We start from the raw sequence: 23,960 nt of genomic DNA, 5'->3' as shown, positions 1-23,960 counted from the left end.
AGCGGTTGTTAAAGCGGAGAACGGATGCGAATAAAAGGGAAAGTTCCCAGCAAGCCAGATTGCAGAGGTCAGACATCAGCAAGAGCTATTTCGGAGGCCCCGCTCTGCCGACAGGCTCCAGCAGAGCAGCTGCCAGACTCCGTGAAAGCGGCTGTTTATGTGAAATGTCACTGTAACGCCGAACAACCGAAATCCCTGCTGGTGAATGACGCACCGGGGTGTTCTCGCTGACGCATCGCTTTACGGCAGGCGGGAGCGTGGCCAGTGATATGAATTATGGCAGATTAGGAGAGGAGCTGGAGCACCCATCCTCCCCTGGCCAGAAGATTAGGTGTTCCTGTGAATACACGGTAGCCGTCAGCACCAAGGGCTCAGAGAGATAGTCTCGATTTGGTCATTGCCGGGTTTGAACGGCTTCGTTTCATCCCCATCCCCTCCCTTGCTCCATGGTGCTCCCGCTCCACCTGCCATTTCCAAACTCTTCCTCCCTTCCTCTCCCCCCTGCCCCGACTTCTCCACCTAATGAGCCTTCTGCATCTTAGCTGGTTTTATTTAGCCCATGAGCTACTCAGGGAAGGAGATATGTGCTGCTGCACGGCTCTGCAGCACCCAGTGCTCTTTAGGTGGGATTTAAGAGCCACCAGAGCAAAATCAACCCATCAGGGGCAATAAACCCCCATACAGATGGGTGCAAGTACAGCGTCTCTGTCCTTAGGGCTAAATTTTGGACTGAAGCTTCCCCATCCTTGTCTTCAACTCTAAGCGAGGATCTGGTTTTGCTGGCACTGTTAAAAGACACGCTGAAAGCATTCCTATGCAGCATCAGGAAATAAACCTCAGATTAGCACGGATTATTCGAGAAGTTTCAGCCCAGTGACACGGGATTTGGACACACCGTAGACAGGACAAGCTGGGAACGCCCAAGGCAGGGAAAGGCCTTCCAGCTCCCAGCTGGAAAAGCTACGCTGGAGCGCAAAGTCCCCAAGCCCCGCTCCCCAGACCCAGCGCGACAGCATCTCCGGAGGCCGGCGGCAACCACGAGGTGCTTTGCACAGGTGGGGACCCCCAAAAAGCTCTGAGGCTATTGAGAACCCCTGAAAACTTGTCGGCCGTCTACGCAAAATAGACAAAGTCCCTGTTTGAGGCTTCCGACTTGTGCCGTGCTGAGGCAGATGAAAACCAGCTGCCCGCAGTCTCTCTCCAGGCGGAGCATTAAGCCTTCGCCTCGGCCGAACAATGCAGGAATGTAATTTGCTCAGTTTAGGTAACGGCTTCTCGTTATTTCCCGCTCCGCAGAGCGAGTCGAACACACACACGCCTTGTCCCCAGCTCCGGGCACACCTGAAAGACGGGACGTTCGGTGGCATCGGGACACACGTACGGCTTTAACCTCATCCTCTTCTCAGCCCTGTTTGTTGGCCTCTGCTTGCCCCCGAGCGGGAGCCCAACTTTCTCACCCAGCTACGGAGGGGAAGGGGAGGCAAAACGAGCTCTTGCTTTTGTAGACCGTCTGACCCAAATTCAGGGGAACAATTCCTACTTTGAGGCACTTCCCCAAGAGTTTAAAAATAGAGGCTCTGCCACAGCCGTTTACAATGTGGCCATTTAGCAGGAGCCACCTCGACTGCAGCCTGCCCTGTAGGTAGAGCAGGCGGGAACAGACGGCTCATATACGTACCCCCTCATTTGGCCGGGGGCCCTTTGCTAAATAGGAGCCCGCATCCACCGCCCATTTAAGGCAAACACTGAATTTACAGAAAGGGCAGCTTGGGGGGGGGAGGTGGGGGAAGGGGGAGAAGGAAAAAAAAAAAAAAAAAAAAAAAATCAGCCGTACCATCTGAAAGCCCAGCGGAGCTGCCCCACTCCCGGCGACGCAACGAAGCCAACCCCTCTGGTTTCGTGCCCCGGCCAAAACCTCCCAACAGATGGTGCATTATTCCTCGGGATGTTCTTCCCGGTGTCCCGCTTGCGAGCCAGGGGATGCTAGCACCTCTCTAAAACTAGGTCGCTTTGGCACTATCTTCTTTTTCACTTGGGGCGTGCAGGTCCCTTCCCCTGCTGTGGCGGGAGGCGGGGAGCGCCGAGCATCCCAAGGAAGGATGAAGCGATCAGAGGGAGACAGGGAGCACAGAGCAACCCGGGCAGATTAACTGAGAGCAGCAGAAAGACGCCCGCGTGTCAGAAAGCTCTCATCGATTTCTGATGTCCGTCCATTTGCCTCTCTTAATATCCTCACGCCCGGGTGCAACGAAACACTGGGAGGTGCATTAGAGCCCAGCCAGCCCGAGTGCCCCGCAGAGCCGGGGCACAGCCCCCGGGCTGCTCCGGGAACCCCTCACCGGGGAAGGTTGAAATCATACTGCCTTCGAGTTCAGATCTGACATTATTCGGAGAAAATCATCAGCTGACAGTCAGCTGAGGAAGTCTCTGCTGCTGTTTTCAAGGGTTCGAGAGGAGCCTTAGCACAGCCTCCCTTCCAGCACATCAGGCCCTCGATACTGGTGCCAGGTAAACATCTGGGAGCGATCAGAAATGAGTGAGTCAGCAGAAACCGAATCCTTAATGTGCTGTAAATCCTGTCCAGACTGGGGACAAAGGGGAGGCCGCCTTCTGGGGCCCGGGGAAGTTAAAAAGCGGCACCGGACTTTGGAAAAGATTATTTTTAGGATGCTATTTCCCCAGGTAATGGACAGTGTCTGCATTTCACAGAAAGCAGAGGGGTTGGGAGCGCTGGAAGCCGGGCGAGCGGCGCTGCCCGCTGAAGCCACGTGCAGGCTGACTCCTGTACTCCGTTACGTCCCCGCTTCACCCTATTCCCTTACAGCTACCCAACTTTAACTGCCTCCCCGGTAAAGCAGGTGAGCGGGTCTCTCCTCCTTGGTTATGGATGACATTCGCTGCTAAAACGTCCCGGGAGCTGCGGAGTTATACGTGGAACAAGCTGCCAGGGCAGGAAAATGCAGGCGTTAGCAGGGGACACCAGCACAGCACCTAAACCGGCAAAGCAGAGGGGGGTTAGCCTGGGATCAGCTTTTAACCTGCGCAAAGAAATCCAGTGATAAAGCCAAAACACAGTGCACTGAACGCCAGGTCACCTACTGAACGGAGGTGATGCGCACATTTCAAGCTTTGAAGAATTGCATCGGCTTCAAAGGAAAAGTGGGGTGACAAGTTCCTCGACAGGGGGACGTAACGCTGTCTGCGCAGAACACAACACGCATTCAGCATCTTCAGGGGCGCGGGCCAAAACATCTGGATCTTCCATTACAATCCGCTCCCACAGAACCGAAGTGGGTGAGTTTCTACGCAAAACCACACGGAAAACCCACTGGTAACAGACACAACATGTGGTGACACTGTGAAATTCCTTTTAGACAGGACTTTAGCGCAGAGTGGCATAAACACGGGCTTCCTGGGGCAGACCAGCCGTGCCCGTGGGTAGTCAGCTGTTCGAGACTGCTACAGCATCCCCCGGATAACTTCTATTTGCGTAGAAATCCACTCCTGTACTTGCAAACTCCTCCCATTCATTCAAGATTAATGTTTATTCATCTTGCATTAACCTCTGCAAAGCGCGCGTTAAAGGAAAGCTCAGACAGCATTGTGCTATTTTCTACTGCGCGGGCAACTTTTTAGACAAGTTACTAAAATTGTGCCGACTTAAATAGAGAAATTTCTTGCGCGCGCACACACTCCCCCCCCCCACACACTCCCCCCCCAAACCACATTTCAGAAGCAAAGCTTACACTCACCTCCCCGAGTGCTTCCAAGTCCCCAGGAAATGGTAGCTCCTCCAAGCCTGCTTGTGGAAAATAAATTATATATCTGAAATATTTAAACTAGGAGGAGGAGGGGGGGGGAAGGGAAGAAAAGAAAAAAAAAAAAAAGGACGAAATAAGCCTTAGGAGGTGCGAGGAATGCAAGGTCTCAGCTCAGCAGCTCTCGTACCAACTGCAGTCTCACAGAGCTCCCCAGTGGTATTTATGCTCTCCAGGCAAAGAGGACAACCCTGGATCATCCTGTTTGGCAACAGGCCTGTAGTAATAATGAAAAGAAGAGGAGGGGGGCGGGAAAAAGGAGGGGGGGGGAGAGAGAACCCAATGCGAAAAGGAGGCAGGATCAAGGAGTAGAGGGGTGTCGCTTGGGATCTCAGCGGTTTGAAGATAGTCATTGGGGCTCAGCAAATTAGGGCCACCCTCGCAAAGGCTCTAACGGCAGCCCCCGGGGAAGGGGAGAGGGGGAGGGCGGCAGCGGACGATGATATAAAAGGCTTTGCTGCGCTCCCCCCCCCGCAGTCGGCTCTCGGGCGGAGCTCGCAGCCCCGCGGCTTCCCGGGGGCACCCGGGCGTCCTCCCCGCCAGCGCGGGGGGAGGGGGGGGGGGGGAACCGCGACGCCCCGGTGAGGGGCTCCGGTGATGAGGGAGGGGGAAATCCGAGAAAGGGACTTTTTGGGTTTTGTTTTTTTTTTTTTTTTTTTTTTTTATTGCGAGGGACTAACGCCGGCTGCCTCCCCTCCGGCTGCCAGGTCAGCCATTTCCCGCTCCCCGCGGGAAAATCCCACAGCGCGTCCCGCTGCGCCAGGGCTGGGGCAGCTCCGCTGGACCCTACGGCAAAGCGGGGTCCCCGGGGCTGGCAGCGGGGCTCCAGCCCCAAGCACACCCCACGCCAGCCCCCTTCTCCCCCTTCCCCCCCCCCCCCCCCCCCAGCTGGGTGTTTGCTGGGGAAACGGGAGATTTCTCACCCTCTGCGGTTCGTTCCCAAAGCTCTCCCTCCCAGCGCTGCCGTTCCCCACGCACACCCCCGCTTCAGCCCTGCTGCCCCGGCGCCACGGCGGGAGCTCCAGGGAATAAAGAAAATCAAAACCCAGCGGGGCATCACCTGGGCAGGGCTCACCTCTTCCACGGCGCGGCTGATGCTCATACAGCCCCCGCTTTCGCATGGAGCGCCGTGCCTGCGTCTGCAATTCTACGTGCGCTGATGAAACGCGGTTTTATTCACTGCGAAAGGAAACGATTGAGTAAAAGACAAACTGGAAGTTCCTTTTTTTTTTTTTTTTTTTTCTCCGAAGTAAACAAACAGGAAAAAATAAGTCAGTATGATGAGTAACGACACGAGTGTATTACAGCACCTCTGCTGCGCCGCCAGCCCGCGGCGAGATGCTGCGGTGCCGGGTGTCCGGAGTGAGCTGGTCCAGGCAGCACCATCCCTTTGGGGTCCCCATCCGGCAGCACTGAGGGGTCAGCACATCTGCTGGTACGTCCCCGGGGTGACGCAGCCCCAGCCCGGGGTGTCCCCCTGCAGACAGGGCACCCAGGGGAGCACCCACCTCCCGGCTTTGGCATATCCAAGCAAAGCAGCTATGCCTTTTCCAAATCCACTCTCTAGTCTTCTCATCAAAGTTCTTGGGGGGAAAAAAAAGAAAAAGTGCTTCCATTCTTCTAAACAGTCAATATTTATTTTCTAGAGCAAAACACCAATCAATTTTATTTACTGTTTACAAGAAGGAAGCTTACAAGATACTCTGCTGTTGAGAGGTTTGTTTAAACCCAGCAGTGCTCGAAAGGCAGAATGACATTTATCAAACTTGTTCAGCAGCATATGAGCAAAGCAGCAAATATTGGCAGATAGAGCAATTCCACCGAGCAAAGAAACCAACCCCTCTGATGTCAGCTCCAAGGTACATCTGCTGATTTAATCTCTTACACCAGATTCTCACCATTTGAGGCGTATCTTCAGCACCATTTTTGGTCTGCGTCTTTTGAACTGAGTCGTAGGCAGGACATGGGGGAACCAGTCCTCACCAGTCCGTCCCAGTCCTGCAGCCCGGTACAGCCACGACTCCCTTTCTGGCTGCTCTTCCCCACTGGCCACGTTCTCCCAGCTGTATTTACAAAGAGTTTCTATTTACTTCAAAACAAACTGTGTATGTGAACCGACAACATGTGGTCCATCCTTTGGACCTGGCACTACTCCCCCGCTAAGCACAATTCAGTGCAATTTGGGCAGTTTGCTCCCCAAAAGGGTCAGGTGCTGCCACCAACACGGGCAATTCAAAGACCACACAGAACCGGGTTGACAAGAGGTTCTGCGCTGCTTTACTTTAAAAATCACTGTATTCTCCTTTTTTTTCCCCCTTTTTCCCTTGCTCCTCTGATTCTCTCAGGATCAATGAGTTTGCTGTATTTGCAGAAGTCTTATTTCACCAGCTGGAAGATGCTGCAGCCTCCAGTTTCCTAATTTCCCCGAATAACGAGGGCCAACAGTGGTGAACCATCGTGCCCCTGCACAGGCTGCCACCCCGAAACCACGCAGCTCCCCAGCCCTGAGTCACGGCCCTCGGAAGGTGTGCTGTTCCCTCCAATTACCAGAAAGTGGAATTAACTCATTTTAAATCTCACATACCGACATATAAATGATTTCCAGATCTCGGAGAAATCCAGTATTTTGTAATCTCCACAAATGTTCCTATGGGAAATTAATCCCTGTAGGATGGTCAGGGCTGTCTGACTTCTCCATCAACCCTGCTGCTTTACAATGATTTTATTTTTTTAATTTATTAATATGCACCAGTATGGTTTCACCATACAAGCCATACACAGCGCAGGGTTGTGCTTAGGGATGAGCACAGCCCGGAACGAGACGTTTTATGCACCTCGTTTTGTCTCGAGTCAGCAGTTTCAGGGCATACATTTGACCAAAGCCAAAACAATCAGAAGTTACTTTTAATCATTCAGCGTTATTACTGCCTTGATTATAACGTCTCCATTTCATATGTGGTAAAAGCCACATAAAGCAGGCTGCATATGTAAGTATATATTAGGAGAGAAGGCTTTTAATGTAATAGCCAATGAATAGGAAGAAACAGAGATTTCACTATGCCCTCCTAATTGAACATGCAGACAGCCTGTCTTGATTTTCAACTTCGACTAAATTCCCCTTTATTTCCTATTCAAATAGCAGCTCAGCAATAACAGCGCCGACTACGAGCAGGGGCAGAGGGACGAACGGAGCGAGAGGCTCGAAGCCATAGCGCTAACGCCTGTCACCGTCCGGTTTTAACTCCCGCTCCAGAGCAGAGGGAGCACAAGGGCCATACTGGGGACAAGGCAAAGCCGGCGGCGATAGGAAACATGCAGAAACTTGGCTGGAATCACGTACCACGAGAGCGTAATGGAGAAGACCAGCAGCCCGATGGGCACCGGGCAGGCAGCGGCTTGGCCATGCCGTTCCTGACGGGGGAACCGCATCCTCGGCTTCACTGTCTGCTTCCATTCCCCCTCCTGTCTGGGCTCGTCGCTCTTGGAGAACGATGCACTAGGGTAGAGGTGGCCAAAAAACCCCCTACTGTGTCCATCCTGCCCCCCGCTGCAGGGATGAGATGAAGATGCTCCGGTCTCTTGGCCCTACAGCACGATGCCGCCTCGGCGTTGTACGGAGACTGCTCCAGAAGAGTTAACGGTGCGGGGATCCTGAATCACCGGAGTGAAAGCCAAGCGAAAGTCAGATTTACTCCCAAATATAACCAATATTGGGCACGGCAAACCCCCATTTATTCTTTCTCGCTGCTCTCCTGTTTTGGGGCAGCCTGGACTGCGACCACCCGGCTTCATCTGCGGCTTTCTTTTCCTCTTTCTCCCAATAAAGAACATTTTCCCTAATGTTTAATCTGATGATGGATACGCAAGAAAAAACCTCCCCATGAAACTTCCCAAAGCCTCTGCTGCTTTGCTAGCGCCCAGCTAAAAATGTAGGTCAGTAAGACAAGGAGATAAGCACACCAGCAGCAATTTCAGGAATTAATTGCTGAATTTTGGGGGCACTGCCGACCACTCCACGCACAAGTGAAACGTGAACTAAAAACTACAGTGTCCCGTCCCCCCCTCCCTCGTTACCGCAGCTCACCACATCTCCCGGTTCCATCTGCAGTGAGAGATGTTAAATGCGCTTTTTTAATAACGAAGTTACCCGTACAGGTCTGCGGACTGAACCGGTTCAGAAATATGAACCCAACATGCGCTTTTGGAGATTTCACCCTCTCCCCCCCCCCCAGGAAGAAGGTGAATTGCAATCACAAGCTCCACAGCCATTACGTCTGGTTATTTGCTAATACAAATTCTTTCCAAAATCCTTCTGGCTGTCAGGGATCAGCCTGGAATGAACCCCACAGCCGCACGAACCCCCGAACATGGGGCAGAGCCGCGGCATGCCAAAGGCGCTCCCTTCGTCGCTGTGGAAAGCGGGAGCGATGGAGGGTACGGTTATGAAGATACCCCCCTCGCCCCCAGCCCGGCAGCTCCCCGAAAGTCGGGCAGCAATTTTGGCCGCGGCTTTAGGGCTGTGACACTGTGGAACTGGCGTGTGCCACCACTGCCCTCTGCTGCAGCGCGGCCCCGGGCCCGTCCCGCCGCCGGAGCGACATCCTCTGGGGCGGATATTGTGGGAAACGGTACAGTTTCCTAATTAAGAAACGCAGGACCTCCTGCCACCCCCAAATACCTTCTGCTTCTGGTCGTTTTTCTCCCACAGCCCCCGGAGTCGTTCCCGCACCCACCTGGCTTATGGCGTAAGATTTTTCTAACAGCCTTTGGGACTCTCACATCCAAAGTTTCTAGTTTTGAAAAGTTTAGGTTTTAATGTGCATTTTTCAAAAACTATGTCTTAAAACCTAGTTTAAGCATCAGTAAACAACCACCAGATTTACGGTGCGTTGGAGAGACTTGTCTGGGGTGGTGGGTTTGGTTTTTTCTTTCTTTTACATAACCACTCGCAGACAAAGCGATAATCAAAAGGCTGCAAAACCCTTGTTTTGCAACAATGGGAGGAGTTTAATACAGAAAATAAAAAAAATTGTGGTTATGTGTTTACAGCAGACTGTTGCCACATACTCTTTACTCTTTTTTTTTTGTTTCCTTTGAGTAATAGACTGCAGAAGACAAGTGCATTTGTAATATCCTTAGTGAAAAATCAAGAAATTAATAACATCTGAACAACTTCCATTTCGTCCTAAGAGACGATTTCAACACTTGCATTCGAAACTGGCAATTCCTTTTTGCCATTTCTATAAATAATTAGTAACATGTGTAACCTGTTCACGTCAAGGGAAGTGTGGAACTGAATATACAGACCCCGAGTGAACTGCATTTCTGCAGCAGGAGCCCCTCTCTTATCGTCCTCTCCGATCTTGACGACTTTTATAAGGAGTAAATACAGGTCTTTTATGAACAGGAAGGGTCTAGGTTGTATACCAGAATTTAAGTTATGATATAAACTAATTTTCTATTCTTTTACCCCAGGGGATAACACCCAGGACACAGGAAAAGCCACAAAGGAACGCAGAACAGTGTACTGAACACCAAAAACCTCCTGACAGCAAAAAATATCAAATGGGGTGTTCTTAGGACCAAACCTATATAAGGTAAAACTACATTAGATGATTAAGCCATCATTTAAATACTGTAATATTAATCCATCACCTATGCAGCAACTCTATGCAAACCTCAGCAGAAGCTCAAGCACAGCTAAGTGAAATAATACTAAAGTCTCATTAATTTTACACCAGTTCGTTCTTTCTCACCCTACTCTTCGTTTTTCCTCTCCTCCTCTCTTCTTCACTTCACCCTTTTTAAGCTATTTCTGCTGGGCTGGACTCCACTGGACACCGCTCACCCCGGCGAGGTGTCCGCTGCAGGTGGAACCCGGTCATTTCCCCGGTGGAGGAGGGAGCTGGAACGGAGCAGAATTCGTTGTTCACAGCAGGAGCGACCGAGACCAACACAGCGTCTCCCTTCCCAAGGAGAGCCGAGGACGGGACTTCAGATAGCAAAAAGTTGAACTTCATTTCAAGGCACGTTCCCAAGCCCGGGGAAAGCCTCGCAGGGCCGCTTGCGAGCAGCGGCCATCCCCCAAAATAAAATGTGTTTTCTTCCACCTGTATTTGTAATATACCTGTCTTGCAAACCCGCCCACAGCTAGGTGCCTGTAAATAGTAAAAGCTCTTTGGAAGAAAATACTTCACTGTGAAGGGTCCCGTTAGCGTAAACCAACAAGACGGGGTCCAATTTGTTTCTATTCAACAAACCCCACATCCCATCCACAAACGTGACCCTGTAATTTGTGAGTAACGTGGGCCAAAACTCAGCAGCCGCCCATCCCCTCCAGTCAAAAGCAAAGTTAATTGCAAGTACCCTGAGATCAAGTGATGCCTTTATCACTCATCACCTGCAATTTTATCTGAAATATTCTGGTAAAGCCTACATTATCAGCAATTTATCTGTTCACAGTCCACTGGAGATACAGGTAAATAAATACTCAACACAGCCACAAGAAAAAAAAAAAAAAAAATAAAAAAAAAATAAAAAAAAGGATTTCTGCAGTACGGAAAGCTACTCCAAGCAGGGTGCAGAAACGGGACGTGAACAATAACCAGCACAGAAAAGCCATTTCAAAATCTGGTTTCTTTCCTACTTGGAACCACCCCCGCTCCCCCCGGATTTCAAATCCAAAGCAGAACCGACCACTCCCCAGCGCTGCCTCTGGGGCAATTCCCACAGCGGGCGGCCCTGCGTTGGGAAAACCCCGGAAGCACCAGCGCTCCGGCAGCCCCCGGGGCCACTGCCCTGGTAGCCCCCCCTTCGGGACACCGTGCCCAGTCAGCAGGCAGGAGCTGAGGTTTTCCCTGCGACCGGCCAAAAATCAAAACGAGCCTTGGATAGAAAATTGTTTTGGAGTTGGCGGAGCATCACCCAAAAATCAAGAACAAGTGTCTCGGTCACAATTTTCAGACCAGAAAACACTAATAAGATTTGCTGATCAACAAAAAAATAACTATACAACTGACAAAATAGCATCAAATTTTCTCAGCATCAGGAGGGTGGTAGCGATATAAAGTTAACGCTGCCCCAAAATTCAAGAAAGAAACAGATCTTCCATCAGAAAATCACCCAACTCTGAGCAGGGAGAAGAGGACCAGGCTCGCCCCAGCCCCGGGGCCGGACGCTCCCCCCATCCCGCTGCAGCCCCGGTCCCGATGGGAACGGCAGCACCAGCAGCAATTCCCGGGCAGGGAAGTCCCAAGTCCTCCACCGTCCCACGAGAGGGCAGGAAAGTCGGAGGGGAAATCAGGAGGGCTTTCTTCAGCAGGTCTTACTGCTCTGGCAGCACCCGGGTCTGGCACAGGAGTTTTGTTTCCGCACCACCACTGCGATGCCCAAAACGAACTCGTGCCAACCGCAGCCGTGATTTCACACCTCACCTCCAGCTCCTTCCAGGAAGCAGCCGTGAGTGACCTTCCCGTCTTCCATAAAGCACCCAACTGCTTTTTGGCTGGGGCGGAACACACGAGGGGGAACCCCCTGGGCAACGGGCACCTGCTGAACCCCGAGGCACTCACTGGGCTGCTTCCTTCTCTTGGAAAAGCTAATGCCGCTTGGCAGCCAAGACCTGCGGCCCCCTCCAGGGCAGACAGGCCCTTCAGAGCAAAACCAAATCACTGAAAAAAAGAAACACCGAAGGAATGTATTGGAAAGCAGTACCCGTAAAATTAATGCAGTGAATTTTCCTTCCACAGCTTCAGGGGAAATAGCTTGCTTTCTCCCCTAAACGTCACCTTAAAAAAGTGAACAGCATCGGGTCAGAGCATACACAGTTTAACCTTTTACTGAGACCCCATGTTAAAATTAGCCCTGTTTCACTGGCAACCATCAGAACTTCTCCAGCGATGCACTAATAAGCACGTAACACCACTCTCATCAAATTAAGGATAAAGAATACGTAGCTCTAGCTATCCCCTGCAGCAGCAGGGAAGGCAACAGAAAGCTGATCAAGGAAATGTTTTTACCAAACTTTTCAATGAAAACGTCAACTGTCTAAAGAAGGGAATATTTGAGTCGAAGGCAAAGCGAACACCATCTACCTCTAAACAAGGGCGCAGGGCTTTCACTTGGGATACAGGAGGGATTCGCTTCCCTCTCCTGGCCGAGGGGACTCCCCCGTCCCCGCTGCGGCTCCTGCCTCAGGCTGGAGCTCTTCTGGGCTGAGCTGATCTCCTCTCCTCTCCCTTCCCCTCTCCCCTCCAAGCTCAGCTCCATCTCGATGCCGAATGGAAACATTTCTGAAGTTTCAAAAAGTTGTAAAAAGAAAAAAAAAAAAAAAAAATCATCGTCCCTTCATCTGGGGAACGCTGTCTGCACCTTGTAAAAGTGCTACCTAGCAGGTTTTTTTGCGTTTCCAAGGGTGGAATTTACACGTGAGGAAAAACAAAACCCACGCACACACCTTAAACCAACTTTGTGACTTTTATTGATGGGCGACAACTTTATACTTCTAGATATCACTAAACTGTGTACAATTAGGAACTCAACATTATAGGAGAGCAGACAGCAAAATTAAACAAAGCAGACTTAAAGAAATATCAATCTTAATTATTTTGCCCATTTTTTTTAATTTCATGTACACAGAAGCATAAATGCAGTTTGAAATTTCTTAATAGCAATAAAGTTACAATCACCCATCTATATAGACTAACATCTTAACTCCAAATATTTGATCTGCAATGTGTACTTAAGCAGTTTCTCATCGCACAATTATTAAAATGTCTTTCCTATTAGGAACCAGCAACTCTGCATTTTGTACGTTTGTACATTTTTTGAAGCACACAGGACCATTTCCATCTCATACACATCGGCTCATATTTTACCACTTATCAAAAACTATCGGGGAAGCAGAGAGCGCTTTTTATTTTTTTTAATTTTTTATTTTTTTACTTAAGTAAAGATAAAACATTTTCACAGAAATCTACAAGTTCTGTTGCTGGTGCAGGGTTTTCTTCTACTACGCAATTAGAAAGTGGGAATCAAATGCAAATCCCCTCGTATCATCTTAGGATTCAGCATTATCTCAGATTAATTTTTGTGTGTGTGTGTTTTTGTGATTCACAAGACTGAGTCTTTCAACCAAGTGACTTCATTCTGCCAAGTCAAAAGTCAACACAAACTATGTTGTGCACAAACCCAAGGTAGCTTCCTTTATCACTCTATCCCATAGTTGCAAGGGAAAAAAAAAAGAAAAAAGAAAAGAAAAAAAAAGGAAAAAAGATTCACTCAAAAGAGCATTTACAGGAGAAAAAAAGTTAGTGATAGTTGGCGTTCTACAAAGCAGGTATCTTGCACACACAGCGTAAAAGGGGAAAGTTTCACAGCAGGTCAACTCGGCGGTAGTACAGGAGGTAGGCTGTGCGCTCTGCAGACGGCTTCACCACCTGGTACTGATTGATCACTTTGACTGCCTGGTCATCGATGCGTAACCAGCCATTTAGACCAATTTGGAAGACGTCCGTAGTGTAATGGCCACCAGTTGCGCTGTTTCCATGATGATAGACAACTGCAAAGAGAGATTCATGATGCGTATATACACTATGCATAGATAAACATCCACTGAAAAAATAAAGAAAAAGCGTCCCACATGGCTCTCCGCGCAGCATACTCATGGGGTTGCAGATGGGTCTGCAGATCTGGACCAAGCAAGAATCCTTCCGGCTTACGTTTGATGCTACGTAATATTAGCAATATTTCTCCAGCATACCAAATCTCATGATTCTAAAAGGAGGTTTAAGTAAATTAAGAATCAAAAGCGTCAGACTGCATTTTAGAGCTTGCTAGAGGATTTTCTGGGAAGGATTTGCCTCACAAAGGCCATCGGTGACAGTGCAGCACACCCTTCCGAGCTTCCAACAGGTACTGCCACCCTTAGCACGATACGCTAAGCTACACACCCACTCTGCCTGCTGATGACAACAGTCTCTTATTGAAACCATTTTTCAAAAAAACAAACAAACAAAAAAAAACAAACAAAAAACCCCTCAAGACTTTTCCATCTGCACCGATTAGAAACGTAAGCCGGCTAATTCCACCTCCGATCATTCTTTTAATTTTGTCTTAACTGTAATTTTATTCTGAGAACAGGTTCTATTGGAGTACCAATCTACAAGTTTCACGTTCATTAGCTCTTGGTAACCTCCTAAACAAAACTGTGCGCTGAGCACTGATTAACTGCTGATCTGCTGTTTCCGAGAGAGAAACAACTGTCTCCGTTGTCAGAAGCGTCCTACAGAACAGACGTCTCGGCTCTCCTTGCGGAACCCACACTCAAAGCTGAAGGCTGAGCTCTCAGCGGTTGGTGGGGCAACCGCCTCCAAATGGAAGAGGATCTTTTATGGATGTAATTCCAAGGATGCATGTAAGAAAAATTGCTTTTAACTCCTTCTAGGGATGTGTGAGCCCTGACCATATACTTAACAAGAACAAATAGAAACCAGAAGGAATTGTTGTACTGACACAAAAGCAGAAGTATACAATTATGAAATTGTTTACACTCTTTCAGACTAGAGTTACACTTCACGCTTACTCAAGATTTTCTTCGCACTTCTATGAAAATAAACATTTTAGAGTAACTTGACTTAAGCAAAGCAAAAAGGCAGAATATACTACATCTATACATTTGGGGAATTTAGGAACTATTTGTTTTACAGTAGTGTAGACCTGAATTATTGATTTTCTAAAGTTTATTGTTAGATAATAAGGCATATCCTGGATGATACCTGAAACTTCATTCTTCAAAAGCTTATTTGAGTAATTTAAAATTCATCTAACTAGCTTGGTTTCGGTGGATGAGAACTCCTAGACTGACAGGAGACAGAAGTATTGTACTTTTCCATAGAAGGAGTTCGAAAAAATTACCGCGGTAACACATTTTCTTCAAGCCACCTTAAATACACTGTCTAAACTTGTCCCATGAAACCCACTATCAATAAAAAAAAATTTACACTGCCAGAAACAGTCCTGAATCTCCACAAGAGACAGGTATGTTATTTCCTTCTGTAACCTCAGCGGTCACAAAACTGGATCCAAACCACCAAGTCACATAAGGCCACCAGTACTGGCACAGATATGGTGACATAGAAGTCCAGACCTCCGTTTCTCCAGTTTACAATGTTCTCCTGATGCCAACACAAATAAGCAGGTGCAAATCGTAAACTGCGCAGGAGTTTTAAACTTCAGGAAATTCATTACCGCCCAGAGACTGTTTTGTTCAATATTAAAATGCCGCTTCTGAATTCTTACAGGAGCTTCCAGTCTCAACTACCAATTTAGATATTTCGTATACATCGCAGACACTCTTGAAAACATCGCTTCCTCACACAAAAATCATCATCTCCTCCAAGTTAAACTTTCCCACCTACAATATGCTATTCATACCCTGCCAGCAATACTCATCTTGAGGGTTCAAAGGGATGCAGAGCCAGCATTCAAACGGCCATTTTTTAAGACATTTGAACCATTATTCTGAGAACACGAGGTCTATTTTAGGTGTAGTTATATTACAGCTGTATTTCAGCTTCTGCTGATATTTTTCAGGATGGATCTGTTACAGAACTCTTTTTGCACGAGCTTCAAGCTGAATTAGACATATAAATAAAGATGTAGCAATATATATGTATATGCACATATGCAAGAAATCACTAAATACAAGAATATGACACCCACAAGTCACTTCAGTGTAATTTCAAAGAGAAATATTTTATACAGTCCAGGAAACTCCAGTGTATCCTAGAATTCTATATGCAGAATTTGTATTTGCAATACCGGGACTAGAGGCATATAGACAAAATACCTGCAAAGAGCCGGTAGGTTCTTTGGCCTTTAAAAATTTTACTTTTCACACCAGGAGACAGTAGCTCTGGAGGAAGAAAAAAAGTCACAAAGGCAATAGTTAGCAAATTTAGAAATTCAATTTCAAAGGGATCAATTATTTATAGGAGAAAGCAACACTACCATAGTTTAACTAAAATGTGTTCTGCAGCCTTTAAAGAAGGGTCAAGGTTCTGATACTCGGTTTGCTGACACTAACATTTACAGAATGTTTAAAACTACCACCAAAAAAATGAAGGGGAGGGGGGGAAGACGGAAAAGATCAGACTATTGATTTCTTTTCCTTGCATTCCTGCTGTCAGACAATGACAAAACTAAATTTCAGATTCCAAATCATACTACAACCAGTTTTGCCAGGCAACACAAATAGAACTGTTCTACAAATATCCATTCTTTAAAGAATTCTTAAAACAAAATATTAAGTAAAATAAAAGTGTACTGTCTGACAAAGTATGTATTTCACCCGAGACATGAGTAATCATTATTTTTATTTATTTTTTCCTATTTGAACTACTGGCTGGCTAACAGTCCATTTGTCAAATCAAACCAAAATGCATTTAATTTGGCAAGCTTCAGACGCTGGATTATCTGAAAGCTTTCACACTTTGTAAAATCGCTATATCTTAAGATATTTGTTGAAAGAAAGAACTTTGTTGTTTAACCTCTGAACTACAGCTTACTTGTCTGCCTTCAGGCTGCATTTTCTATAGAACACCAGTTTCCTTTCATCAGCCACTGCTTATTACAATTATTTGCCACTTCTCTGAATGAGAATTGAAAGAAAAATATCTAGTATTACTTGGCAACCACCCTGGATAGGGACATTCCCCTCATTCAACAGGATCACTTCGAATCTTTGTCCTCAGCAGTCTGTAGCCTTACTCCTTAGACCTGCAGGAAGCTCTTATTTGGCCAACCCAATGTCTAAGATGTGCCAAAGGTTTTAAGATCTTTTGCCACAATGTTCTTTGCAAAATGGATGCCCAAACTCATATATGTGTACAACTGAACACAGAAACCCAAATATATTATTTCTATGAAAGGGGAAAAAAAAAAAACAACAAACAAAAAAACGCAACCAAAAAAATCCCATACAAGACGTTCACTCAAATTACTAAGTTTCTAGACAACAATGGAGAAGAAATCTTGCGCACAAAGCTGGGAGCAAGGAAGAACACTGAAACACAAACAGATATCCCTAGGAAACACATTATCTTTTCCCTAAAGAGGGGAAAATTCTGTTCAAAAGTCTTTACCTTTACTAATTTCCAGATCAACAGGATACTCAATGTTCTTGATAAGCTTCTGACATCCACCAGTTTTCTCATACACAAACCGCTTGAGGTGTAGCACAAGAACAGGGGGGAGTTCTTCTAGTGTCACTCTTCGACTGATCTCCACCTAACACATACATAGAACAAAGATGAAGAAAACCTGTAATTTTCTGTTAACTGCTCAAAATCACTCCTTTAAATGAGGAATAAGTATTTAATTTTAAATACACTAGCAGAAGAAACACAGGTTGGTGGATATCATTATGATATTAATTTATGATAAACACTGCACTTTACAGCTTAAAGCACACTGTATCTTCATCCAAAATGTTGTCTTAAAGGAGAACTCAATACTTTTAGTAGAACCTAATGTGCTAGAATAAGCCCAGATATTCAGGTACTGTAGTACTGAAAACACCTTACTGAAGACCCCCCAGGAACAACTCCTTGTAGCAGTTCAGTGACTAACAATTCTCAGCAAGCTATTGCACTCTCAAAGGTCAGTCACTTGTAACACAGGCTGCTGATTTCAGAGAACTCTGAACTACAGGAGACAGCAGCACCACACCTCAGCACCTGACGCAAAAGGTTTTGAAACGCTGTTTTCATCTCTGAGAGCTGACACCTTTTTACAAAAAGCTGAAGAAAAAAAAAAAAAAAAAAAAGAACTAATCCAAATAACTTCTTAATTTTCAATAGGTAAATTAACTATAATGAAACAACAATCTCTATAAAACAAAGAAAAACTAGAAAAATATTTTGGTGTAAACACCTAAGTCTACATTTATCTTAAGAAATTCCACCGAATGCTCCAGAAATACCAATTGAAATACAAAAGCAGTATTGCATCTACGTTGCTAAAAAGTTTCAATGCTGTGTCGCTTTAAAGAGTGTCCTGAGCATACCTTGCAATTCCCCACTGAAATACCAGCTTCTACAGCTGGCTTCTGCCATTTTAACTGGTACTATCTTTATTGCCCGCTTCTCACCAAAAGAATCCTAAAACGCTGTTGAAAAAACACCTTCTTGTAACAGTACCACTAAAATACAGACCTATTCACAGGGGGATAACAATGATTAATGTATTAAGAGTAAGAGATTACTATGCAACAGTTCAAAAATTATTCTGCATTAACCAGAAGATCTTTGTCATTCAAGAAGTCCCTCAAAACATGAAGTGAGCTGTTATGTAGGCTACTTAAAAATAAGTAAGCCATCATGATCAGCTATTATGGAAGAGATCTGTACTTAAAGATTTTTCTTTTTTAAAAAGTATACTGGGTTCTTTAAAAGGTTCTGAAGAAAATTTCAAGAGAAAAATATGAGTTATAACCTCACTTTTTTCTACTAAATATTGATTTTTATATAATTATAACCAACATTCTGCAAAGTTACTGTCTGAAAACCTGAAACTGAACTCAGAATTGCAGAACAAAAATGTTTTGCCTTCCTAGAAATCATGACATAAAAATATTTCTCAAAATAACTGCTTTAGGTTTTTCTCATTTTTTTTGTTATTGAGAAAATATAAATCATCAGCATATTATTTCTCAATACAGGGCCTGAGTATTAGGTTCTGCTAGAAGTGTGGAATAGAAACGCATAGGGAAAAACTATTATCGCTTTCCAAGCTTGAAAAGTAAAACCTCTTAGGAACCGAAGCAAGCAGATTTTGTAGGGTACTTCATTTCCTCGTGGATCTGAGCTGATCCAATTTACAAGAAGTAATTCTACATTTGAAGCAGAAATAGTCTCTACAAACTGTGTAAAATTTCACCTGTTCAAAATATGCCTTTCTGTGTCCACAACCCATCAAACCCCTGGCAACAGCAGCAGCTTCACTGAGCTCTGAGGGAAGGTTTTTGTGTTTTGTTTGTTTTTAAAACCAGCAAGCCAAACCGGACCCTGTTCTTTTCCATCCAACAAGCATGTGCCTGCTGGTGCCCACCTCCTCAATTTCCAGGAAATAACACGCAGAATTAGAAGCTAGAAGGCAAACTCTGAAAGTGAAGGTGACAACATGAGGTTCACAGAATTCTCCCATGAGCTCACGAGAGGATGCATCTTCCACACATCTTAGCATGGAACAGCTTCTGCTTTCAGGGAGCAAATCCAGAGAGGCTTTATACAGAGAAAAAAGCATGCACTTGATTCACCTGGTTATTACTATCTCAAGGTTTTCCCGTCTTCTAAATCTCAAATCTGAAGCCTTTGAATTCAGAATTTTGTGTAAAAAGCACTTCACATCTCCCAGCCCAGCCCAGGAATAAAGGATGCTGAGGAACGTCTCTGCAGTGGTTTAAGCAGTTGCCATTCTCCATCCTCGGTAACCAAGCTGGCGTATGGAACAGATGCGCGCGCCTCAGCTGCGCCGCTCCGTATTAGCTCAAACCACAGCTCAAAGCAGTTTTGTCCTACGGTGCCAGAATGAAGAGCAGCAGCTGAGGAACGGGCACGTGTTCTGCTCTCCTGACTGGGTGAAGGGGCTCCGATTTCTGGCACCAACGTTACCAGCTAAAAGTGTCATAACGGTGTGTTTAGTGAACATGAGTCAGAGTCCCAAGTAAATATTTGTAAGGTCCTCAAGGAGCAGTTTGAGAACTCGGGGGATGTGAAGGCTCCTTCTAAGGGGTATGTGGAAGGTAACCTGGAAAAGTAAATGAGGCTAGTTTGTTACTCAAGAGACTTCCCTCCTGTTAGAAAACATGAGCGGGTCTGCAGATAGGAATAAGACTGAAAAAAATCATTTCAGTTAGGTTAAAAATTAAGCCCTTTATAAAAAAAAAAAAAAAAACAAACAAAAAAAAAAAAAAACACAAACCCAACAACTATTAACTGTTGAAATATGCAAGATTTAACAAACTGATCAGCAAGACCAGAAGGAACCAAAATAACTTTCCTCCAATGCTAGTGAGCAAGTCATAAACAGCAAGAAAATGCCACTCCATTTCAAACACCTATTTTCACTTAAAACATCCAATTATTTTAAACACTGCATAAAAATCTGACTGATTTCTTGTTTGTGTTAATACACGCATAAAAATCAAAATCAGCTCAAAGCGATTAAAAACAAACTTTAAAAGAAATCATTAACGTATATTTGGAAGATTAATCTTTTCATATCTATTGTTTATGCCCAGAATTTGTAAAGAATGCAATCGAGACTAAAACAATCCGAAAACAGTAATCATTTTTAGTAATATGGTTTTTAGCTTTACCAGCAGTCCTGAGTTCCCTTTCTATAAAATGGAGATGAAACACTCCTTTGCAATACATTTTGAGAATTACTATCTTCAGAGTCCTATGTTTGTTCTACAGTCCATGTGTTCAGTGTTTTCACTACAATTTTAATAGAAGAACAACTATTTCGACTCGTTTCTTTTGAAACAAGATCTAAAAGACATTGTGAACGCTTGTATTTCCATTGAGACTCTAAAATATGAGCCAGACCAAACCTCCAGCACCTAATTTGAACACCCATTTCTTCCAAAACCCATAATTGAACACTGGGTTGTCAGTAAAGAAGTTAAAACCATCTGCAGTAAAAAAACCAAAAAATGAATGCCTAGCAAAAAAATCTATGTGGTAAGTCATGACACGCTTGCATTGCAAATGTTTCTTTCACATGGAAGACAACTGGAGAAATAAATGTTCTCTAACACTCCTACTGATTATACATGGCAGACACATTTCAGCTATCTATCTTTAGCTTTTCAATGAAAATGGTCCATCCTTTCTTCATCTAACCATATTCTCATTTGGAGTGTTTAGAAAACTGATGGATACAGAAACGAGTATCAGAGCACACCTCCAACTCAAGAGCCTCTTTCCAGACTGGCCTACTGAAAGAAGTTATGAACAGTGTACGCGAAATTTCCGCCTGAGCAATCCATGCACACCAGAGATGTTCTTTACTAATGCACACCGTAAGAAGCAAGGCAACACCTTAGTGGGGAAAAACTTTAATTTATTACCCTGTATCACAAGTTCTCAAACTGTAATGCCAAAAGCACACTTATCTCCCTATGAAGTACTTTTCTACTGCAATTATTACTATTATGTATTATATTATTCAAAAAATAAGATTAAAAAAATTGCAGAGCTGCACGAGAATACAGAATAAAATGTCCTGGTACTGAAAATGACAGAGAATCACAGGGCTTGGAGATCTCAAAAGGTCCTCCACTCCATCCCCTCTGAATTAATTATAACAATTTATGTAAACCCTGACTGGCGTTTCCTCCAACCTTCTCTTAAAGCAGCGAGGACAACTCCATAAGCACCACAGGTAACACCTAGTCTAGGTCCTATTCCCATTTACTGTTTGAGTATCACTGAGAAAAATCAGTCTTCTCATTTTCAGAGGAGCCTCTGACATATTAAGTTTCACATCTGGCTCAATCTCTCTACTTCCACATTTTTTCTCCTTGATGCTGAACAGCTCCTCCCCTTTACTTGTTCCTTTTACATCACAACTTTTACGCTGCCATTCATTTTGATCACTCTTTTCCAGACATTCTCCAACTGTGAATAACATTTTTCTTGAACTGATGACCTTAAACTGAACATAGTATTACTGACGAGTTGGGGTTTTTAGGGCTGTGTACAGCAAACCAGCCAACTACACAGTGCCAAGGACACTGAACGGAGGTGTTACTGGCTACTGAGAGATTACAGTCTATTAATCCAGACGGAAAGCCAGTGATCATCAGATGTTTTAGTGAGTCTAGATGGACTTCTACCAGGCGTACCACCAATGAATATTTTAATTTTCGATTTGTAAGTGAAATGTGTAAATCAAAACCCATCGAGGATAGCCAGAGACAACAATGCAAGTGTTCTGTTACCAGAGTTTTCTTCTTAAAGCTGGAGCGTGCTTTCAAATGATACTCTGAAGAGCTGCTCCTTCGCTAAGAACGTCTGCCAACCCCAGGAATCACCCCAGGATCAGCTAAAAGCTATTTTACTCATAATGCTACATACTATTACCACAGTTTACCCTGTTAATTTAATACACGTTCCAGTAATATCTCTAACCAATTACTACACCAGCTCAGAAAACACACCTATTTACAGGTATGGTTTTGTTTGAGAGTTAGTTCTCTTCCTTCCAGTGCATGTGTTCAACTGAAATACATTTTACCACTTTGAAAAGGCTAGTACCGCTTTTGTTAACATAAGTAATAGTGTTCAAGTAACTATTTGTAAAGCAAGAGCTGCATAAATCCCCCTTTTTTTTAAAAAGTTCAGTATTTGACTGTAAAAAGAGGTCAACAGAACACACCTCTTGCTTGGTTTTTGTGGTATAACCCTGGACAGACTCTCTTGCCACCAAACTTTCCAACGCATCCTGAACTGTGCGTATCTTGTCTGACTGGATATCCAGTTGCAGGGTGAAGAAAGGTTGCAGTGTAGCAGACTCCTTAGAACTCTGCTGGTAAACAACAGATCTACGGAAACAAAAAAGTTAAAATGTAATAAAGCAGAGTGATTTTCAACAATATAGAATCTTCAAGTAAGAAAAGACTGAAGTCTACTTTAATAACTCGATTTATAGCGAATCCAAAACAACACACACAAAGGTTAAGCATAAGTTTCAACAACCTGAATCCACATTACTGCAATTTACATGATTTTCACATCCACTTAAGAGCATACTCAACAGGATTATGTTAGCATTGTTTTATTTATGCAAGGATTCAAACAGTTATTGGATAAGCATCAAGAGCTTAAAGAAAAATACTGACATTTTTGATAATGCACTGAAGAATTCAGTGAAGATTCACCCTCTGGACACTCTTTGTGTTAAGAGTTTTGAAATTACGTTTTCCAACAAATCTTCAGAAGTGCTAAATGCAGGTGCTGATCTAACTGTATGTTCTACTGTAAAAGTTACAACTGATTCCAGATTCTCCAATAAAAATACACAAATTTTGTAGTCACTTCACTAAGACCAATTTCACAATGATTCTAAATTGTTTGCTTAAATCTTGCCATAGGAAGTATAAACCATGCTCCATCGAGGACTGGCATCTCCTTTTCCTCCCATCGTTTTCTGTGTCCAGAATTTGTCCATGTACTCCTTTGTACATAAATTGGAGTGTTTTGGAAAACTGGCAGGAGTAATGACCTAGGGCATGAGAACATGTTCCCTGGGTTTTTTGTTTGAAGTGTATTCAGTTGCAGCCTTTAAGCAGCCTGGCTTGGTGATCACTGTTTTGTGCAATGAGACAGTACGCTCTTCAGCCACAACATCACTGCACTAAGTGGATTCTTCCTGATTTTCTTTTTTTTTTTTTTTTTAAAGTTCACTGAAAACTTAAAACAATCAAACACTGCTCAAGAATTTTATTTTTTTTATTTTGAAAGCAGTACTTACATTAAAAAGCCCCAGCTGCTACAAAAATGTGGCTTTATACAGCCAAACAAATAATTCAGTTATTATACTGTTACGCTTGTTACAGTGCCTTCCAAAGCTTGAAAGTAGTAAAGTAATTAACGTAGCTCTAATCCATGTAGCCATGCTGAAATTTCTCCCCCTCGTGTACAAAGCGTTAACATACAGGTTAATGCCTGTACTGTAAATTCCTATCAAAAGAGCCCCTTTGACTCAGGCAAAGCCCTGAAGCATCAACAGAAAGCCAATGCATCTTTATATTGGCAAATACGTATCCTTTAGAGGAAAGGGAGCATATGAAAAACAGTAGCATCTTTATTTCAGTTTAACACTTCCTCCTTGGCTATATTTAAGGACAAAACCATCAACACATGGCAAGCGCAGCATTTCAACAAACAAACCCTTCACTGTGTAAGTCTTGCTGCTTTTGGATACACTTCCCAACCCTTTTTAAGCTAAGCATTATTTAGTGGAATAATCAACAGAAAAACACTAACGACTCCCAGCTGTTTCTTTCAAGTCCATGTATTAAGATTTAATTAATGATACATGTAATATTCTGAAAAGACAATGTTAAAGATTTTT

At 44.6% G+C, this 23,960-nt stretch overlaps 1 protein-coding gene across 2 annotated transcripts in view; it reads right to left on the bottom strand.

Annotated features, from left to right (window-relative positions):
* Positions 1-12,280: 12,280 nt before the first annotated feature.
* The window catches only part of USP10 (ubiquitin specific peptidase 10), a 56,081-nt gene continuing 44,401 nt past the window's right edge, over positions 12,281-23,960 (bottom strand). Inside the window, exons 11-14 of one of the 2 annotated variants that reach the window (XM_082489599.1) lie at positions 22,263-22,428; positions 16,961-17,105; positions 15,667-15,732; positions 12,281-13,377 (exon numbers count right to left, since the gene is read on the bottom strand). In XM_082489599.1, the coding sequence (XP_082345725.1) occupies positions 13,190-13,377; positions 15,667-15,732; positions 16,961-17,105; positions 22,263-22,428 (565 nt within the window). In that variant the 3' untranslated portion in view covers positions 12,281-13,189. The remainder of the gene's footprint in view (positions 13,378-15,666; positions 15,733-16,960; positions 17,106-22,262; positions 22,429-23,960) is intronic. The other variant, XM_082489600.1, reaches the window with a different exon arrangement.

The sequence above is a fragment of the Vanellus vanellus genome (genome assembly GCF_965231255.1).
Source record: "Vanellus vanellus genome assembly, chromosome: 12".
NCBI lineage: Eukaryota > Metazoa > Chordata > Aves > Charadriiformes > Charadriidae > Vanellus > Vanellus vanellus.
Note: the sequence above shows the minus strand (reverse complement) of the source record. Positions and strands in the feature narration are given on the sequence as shown.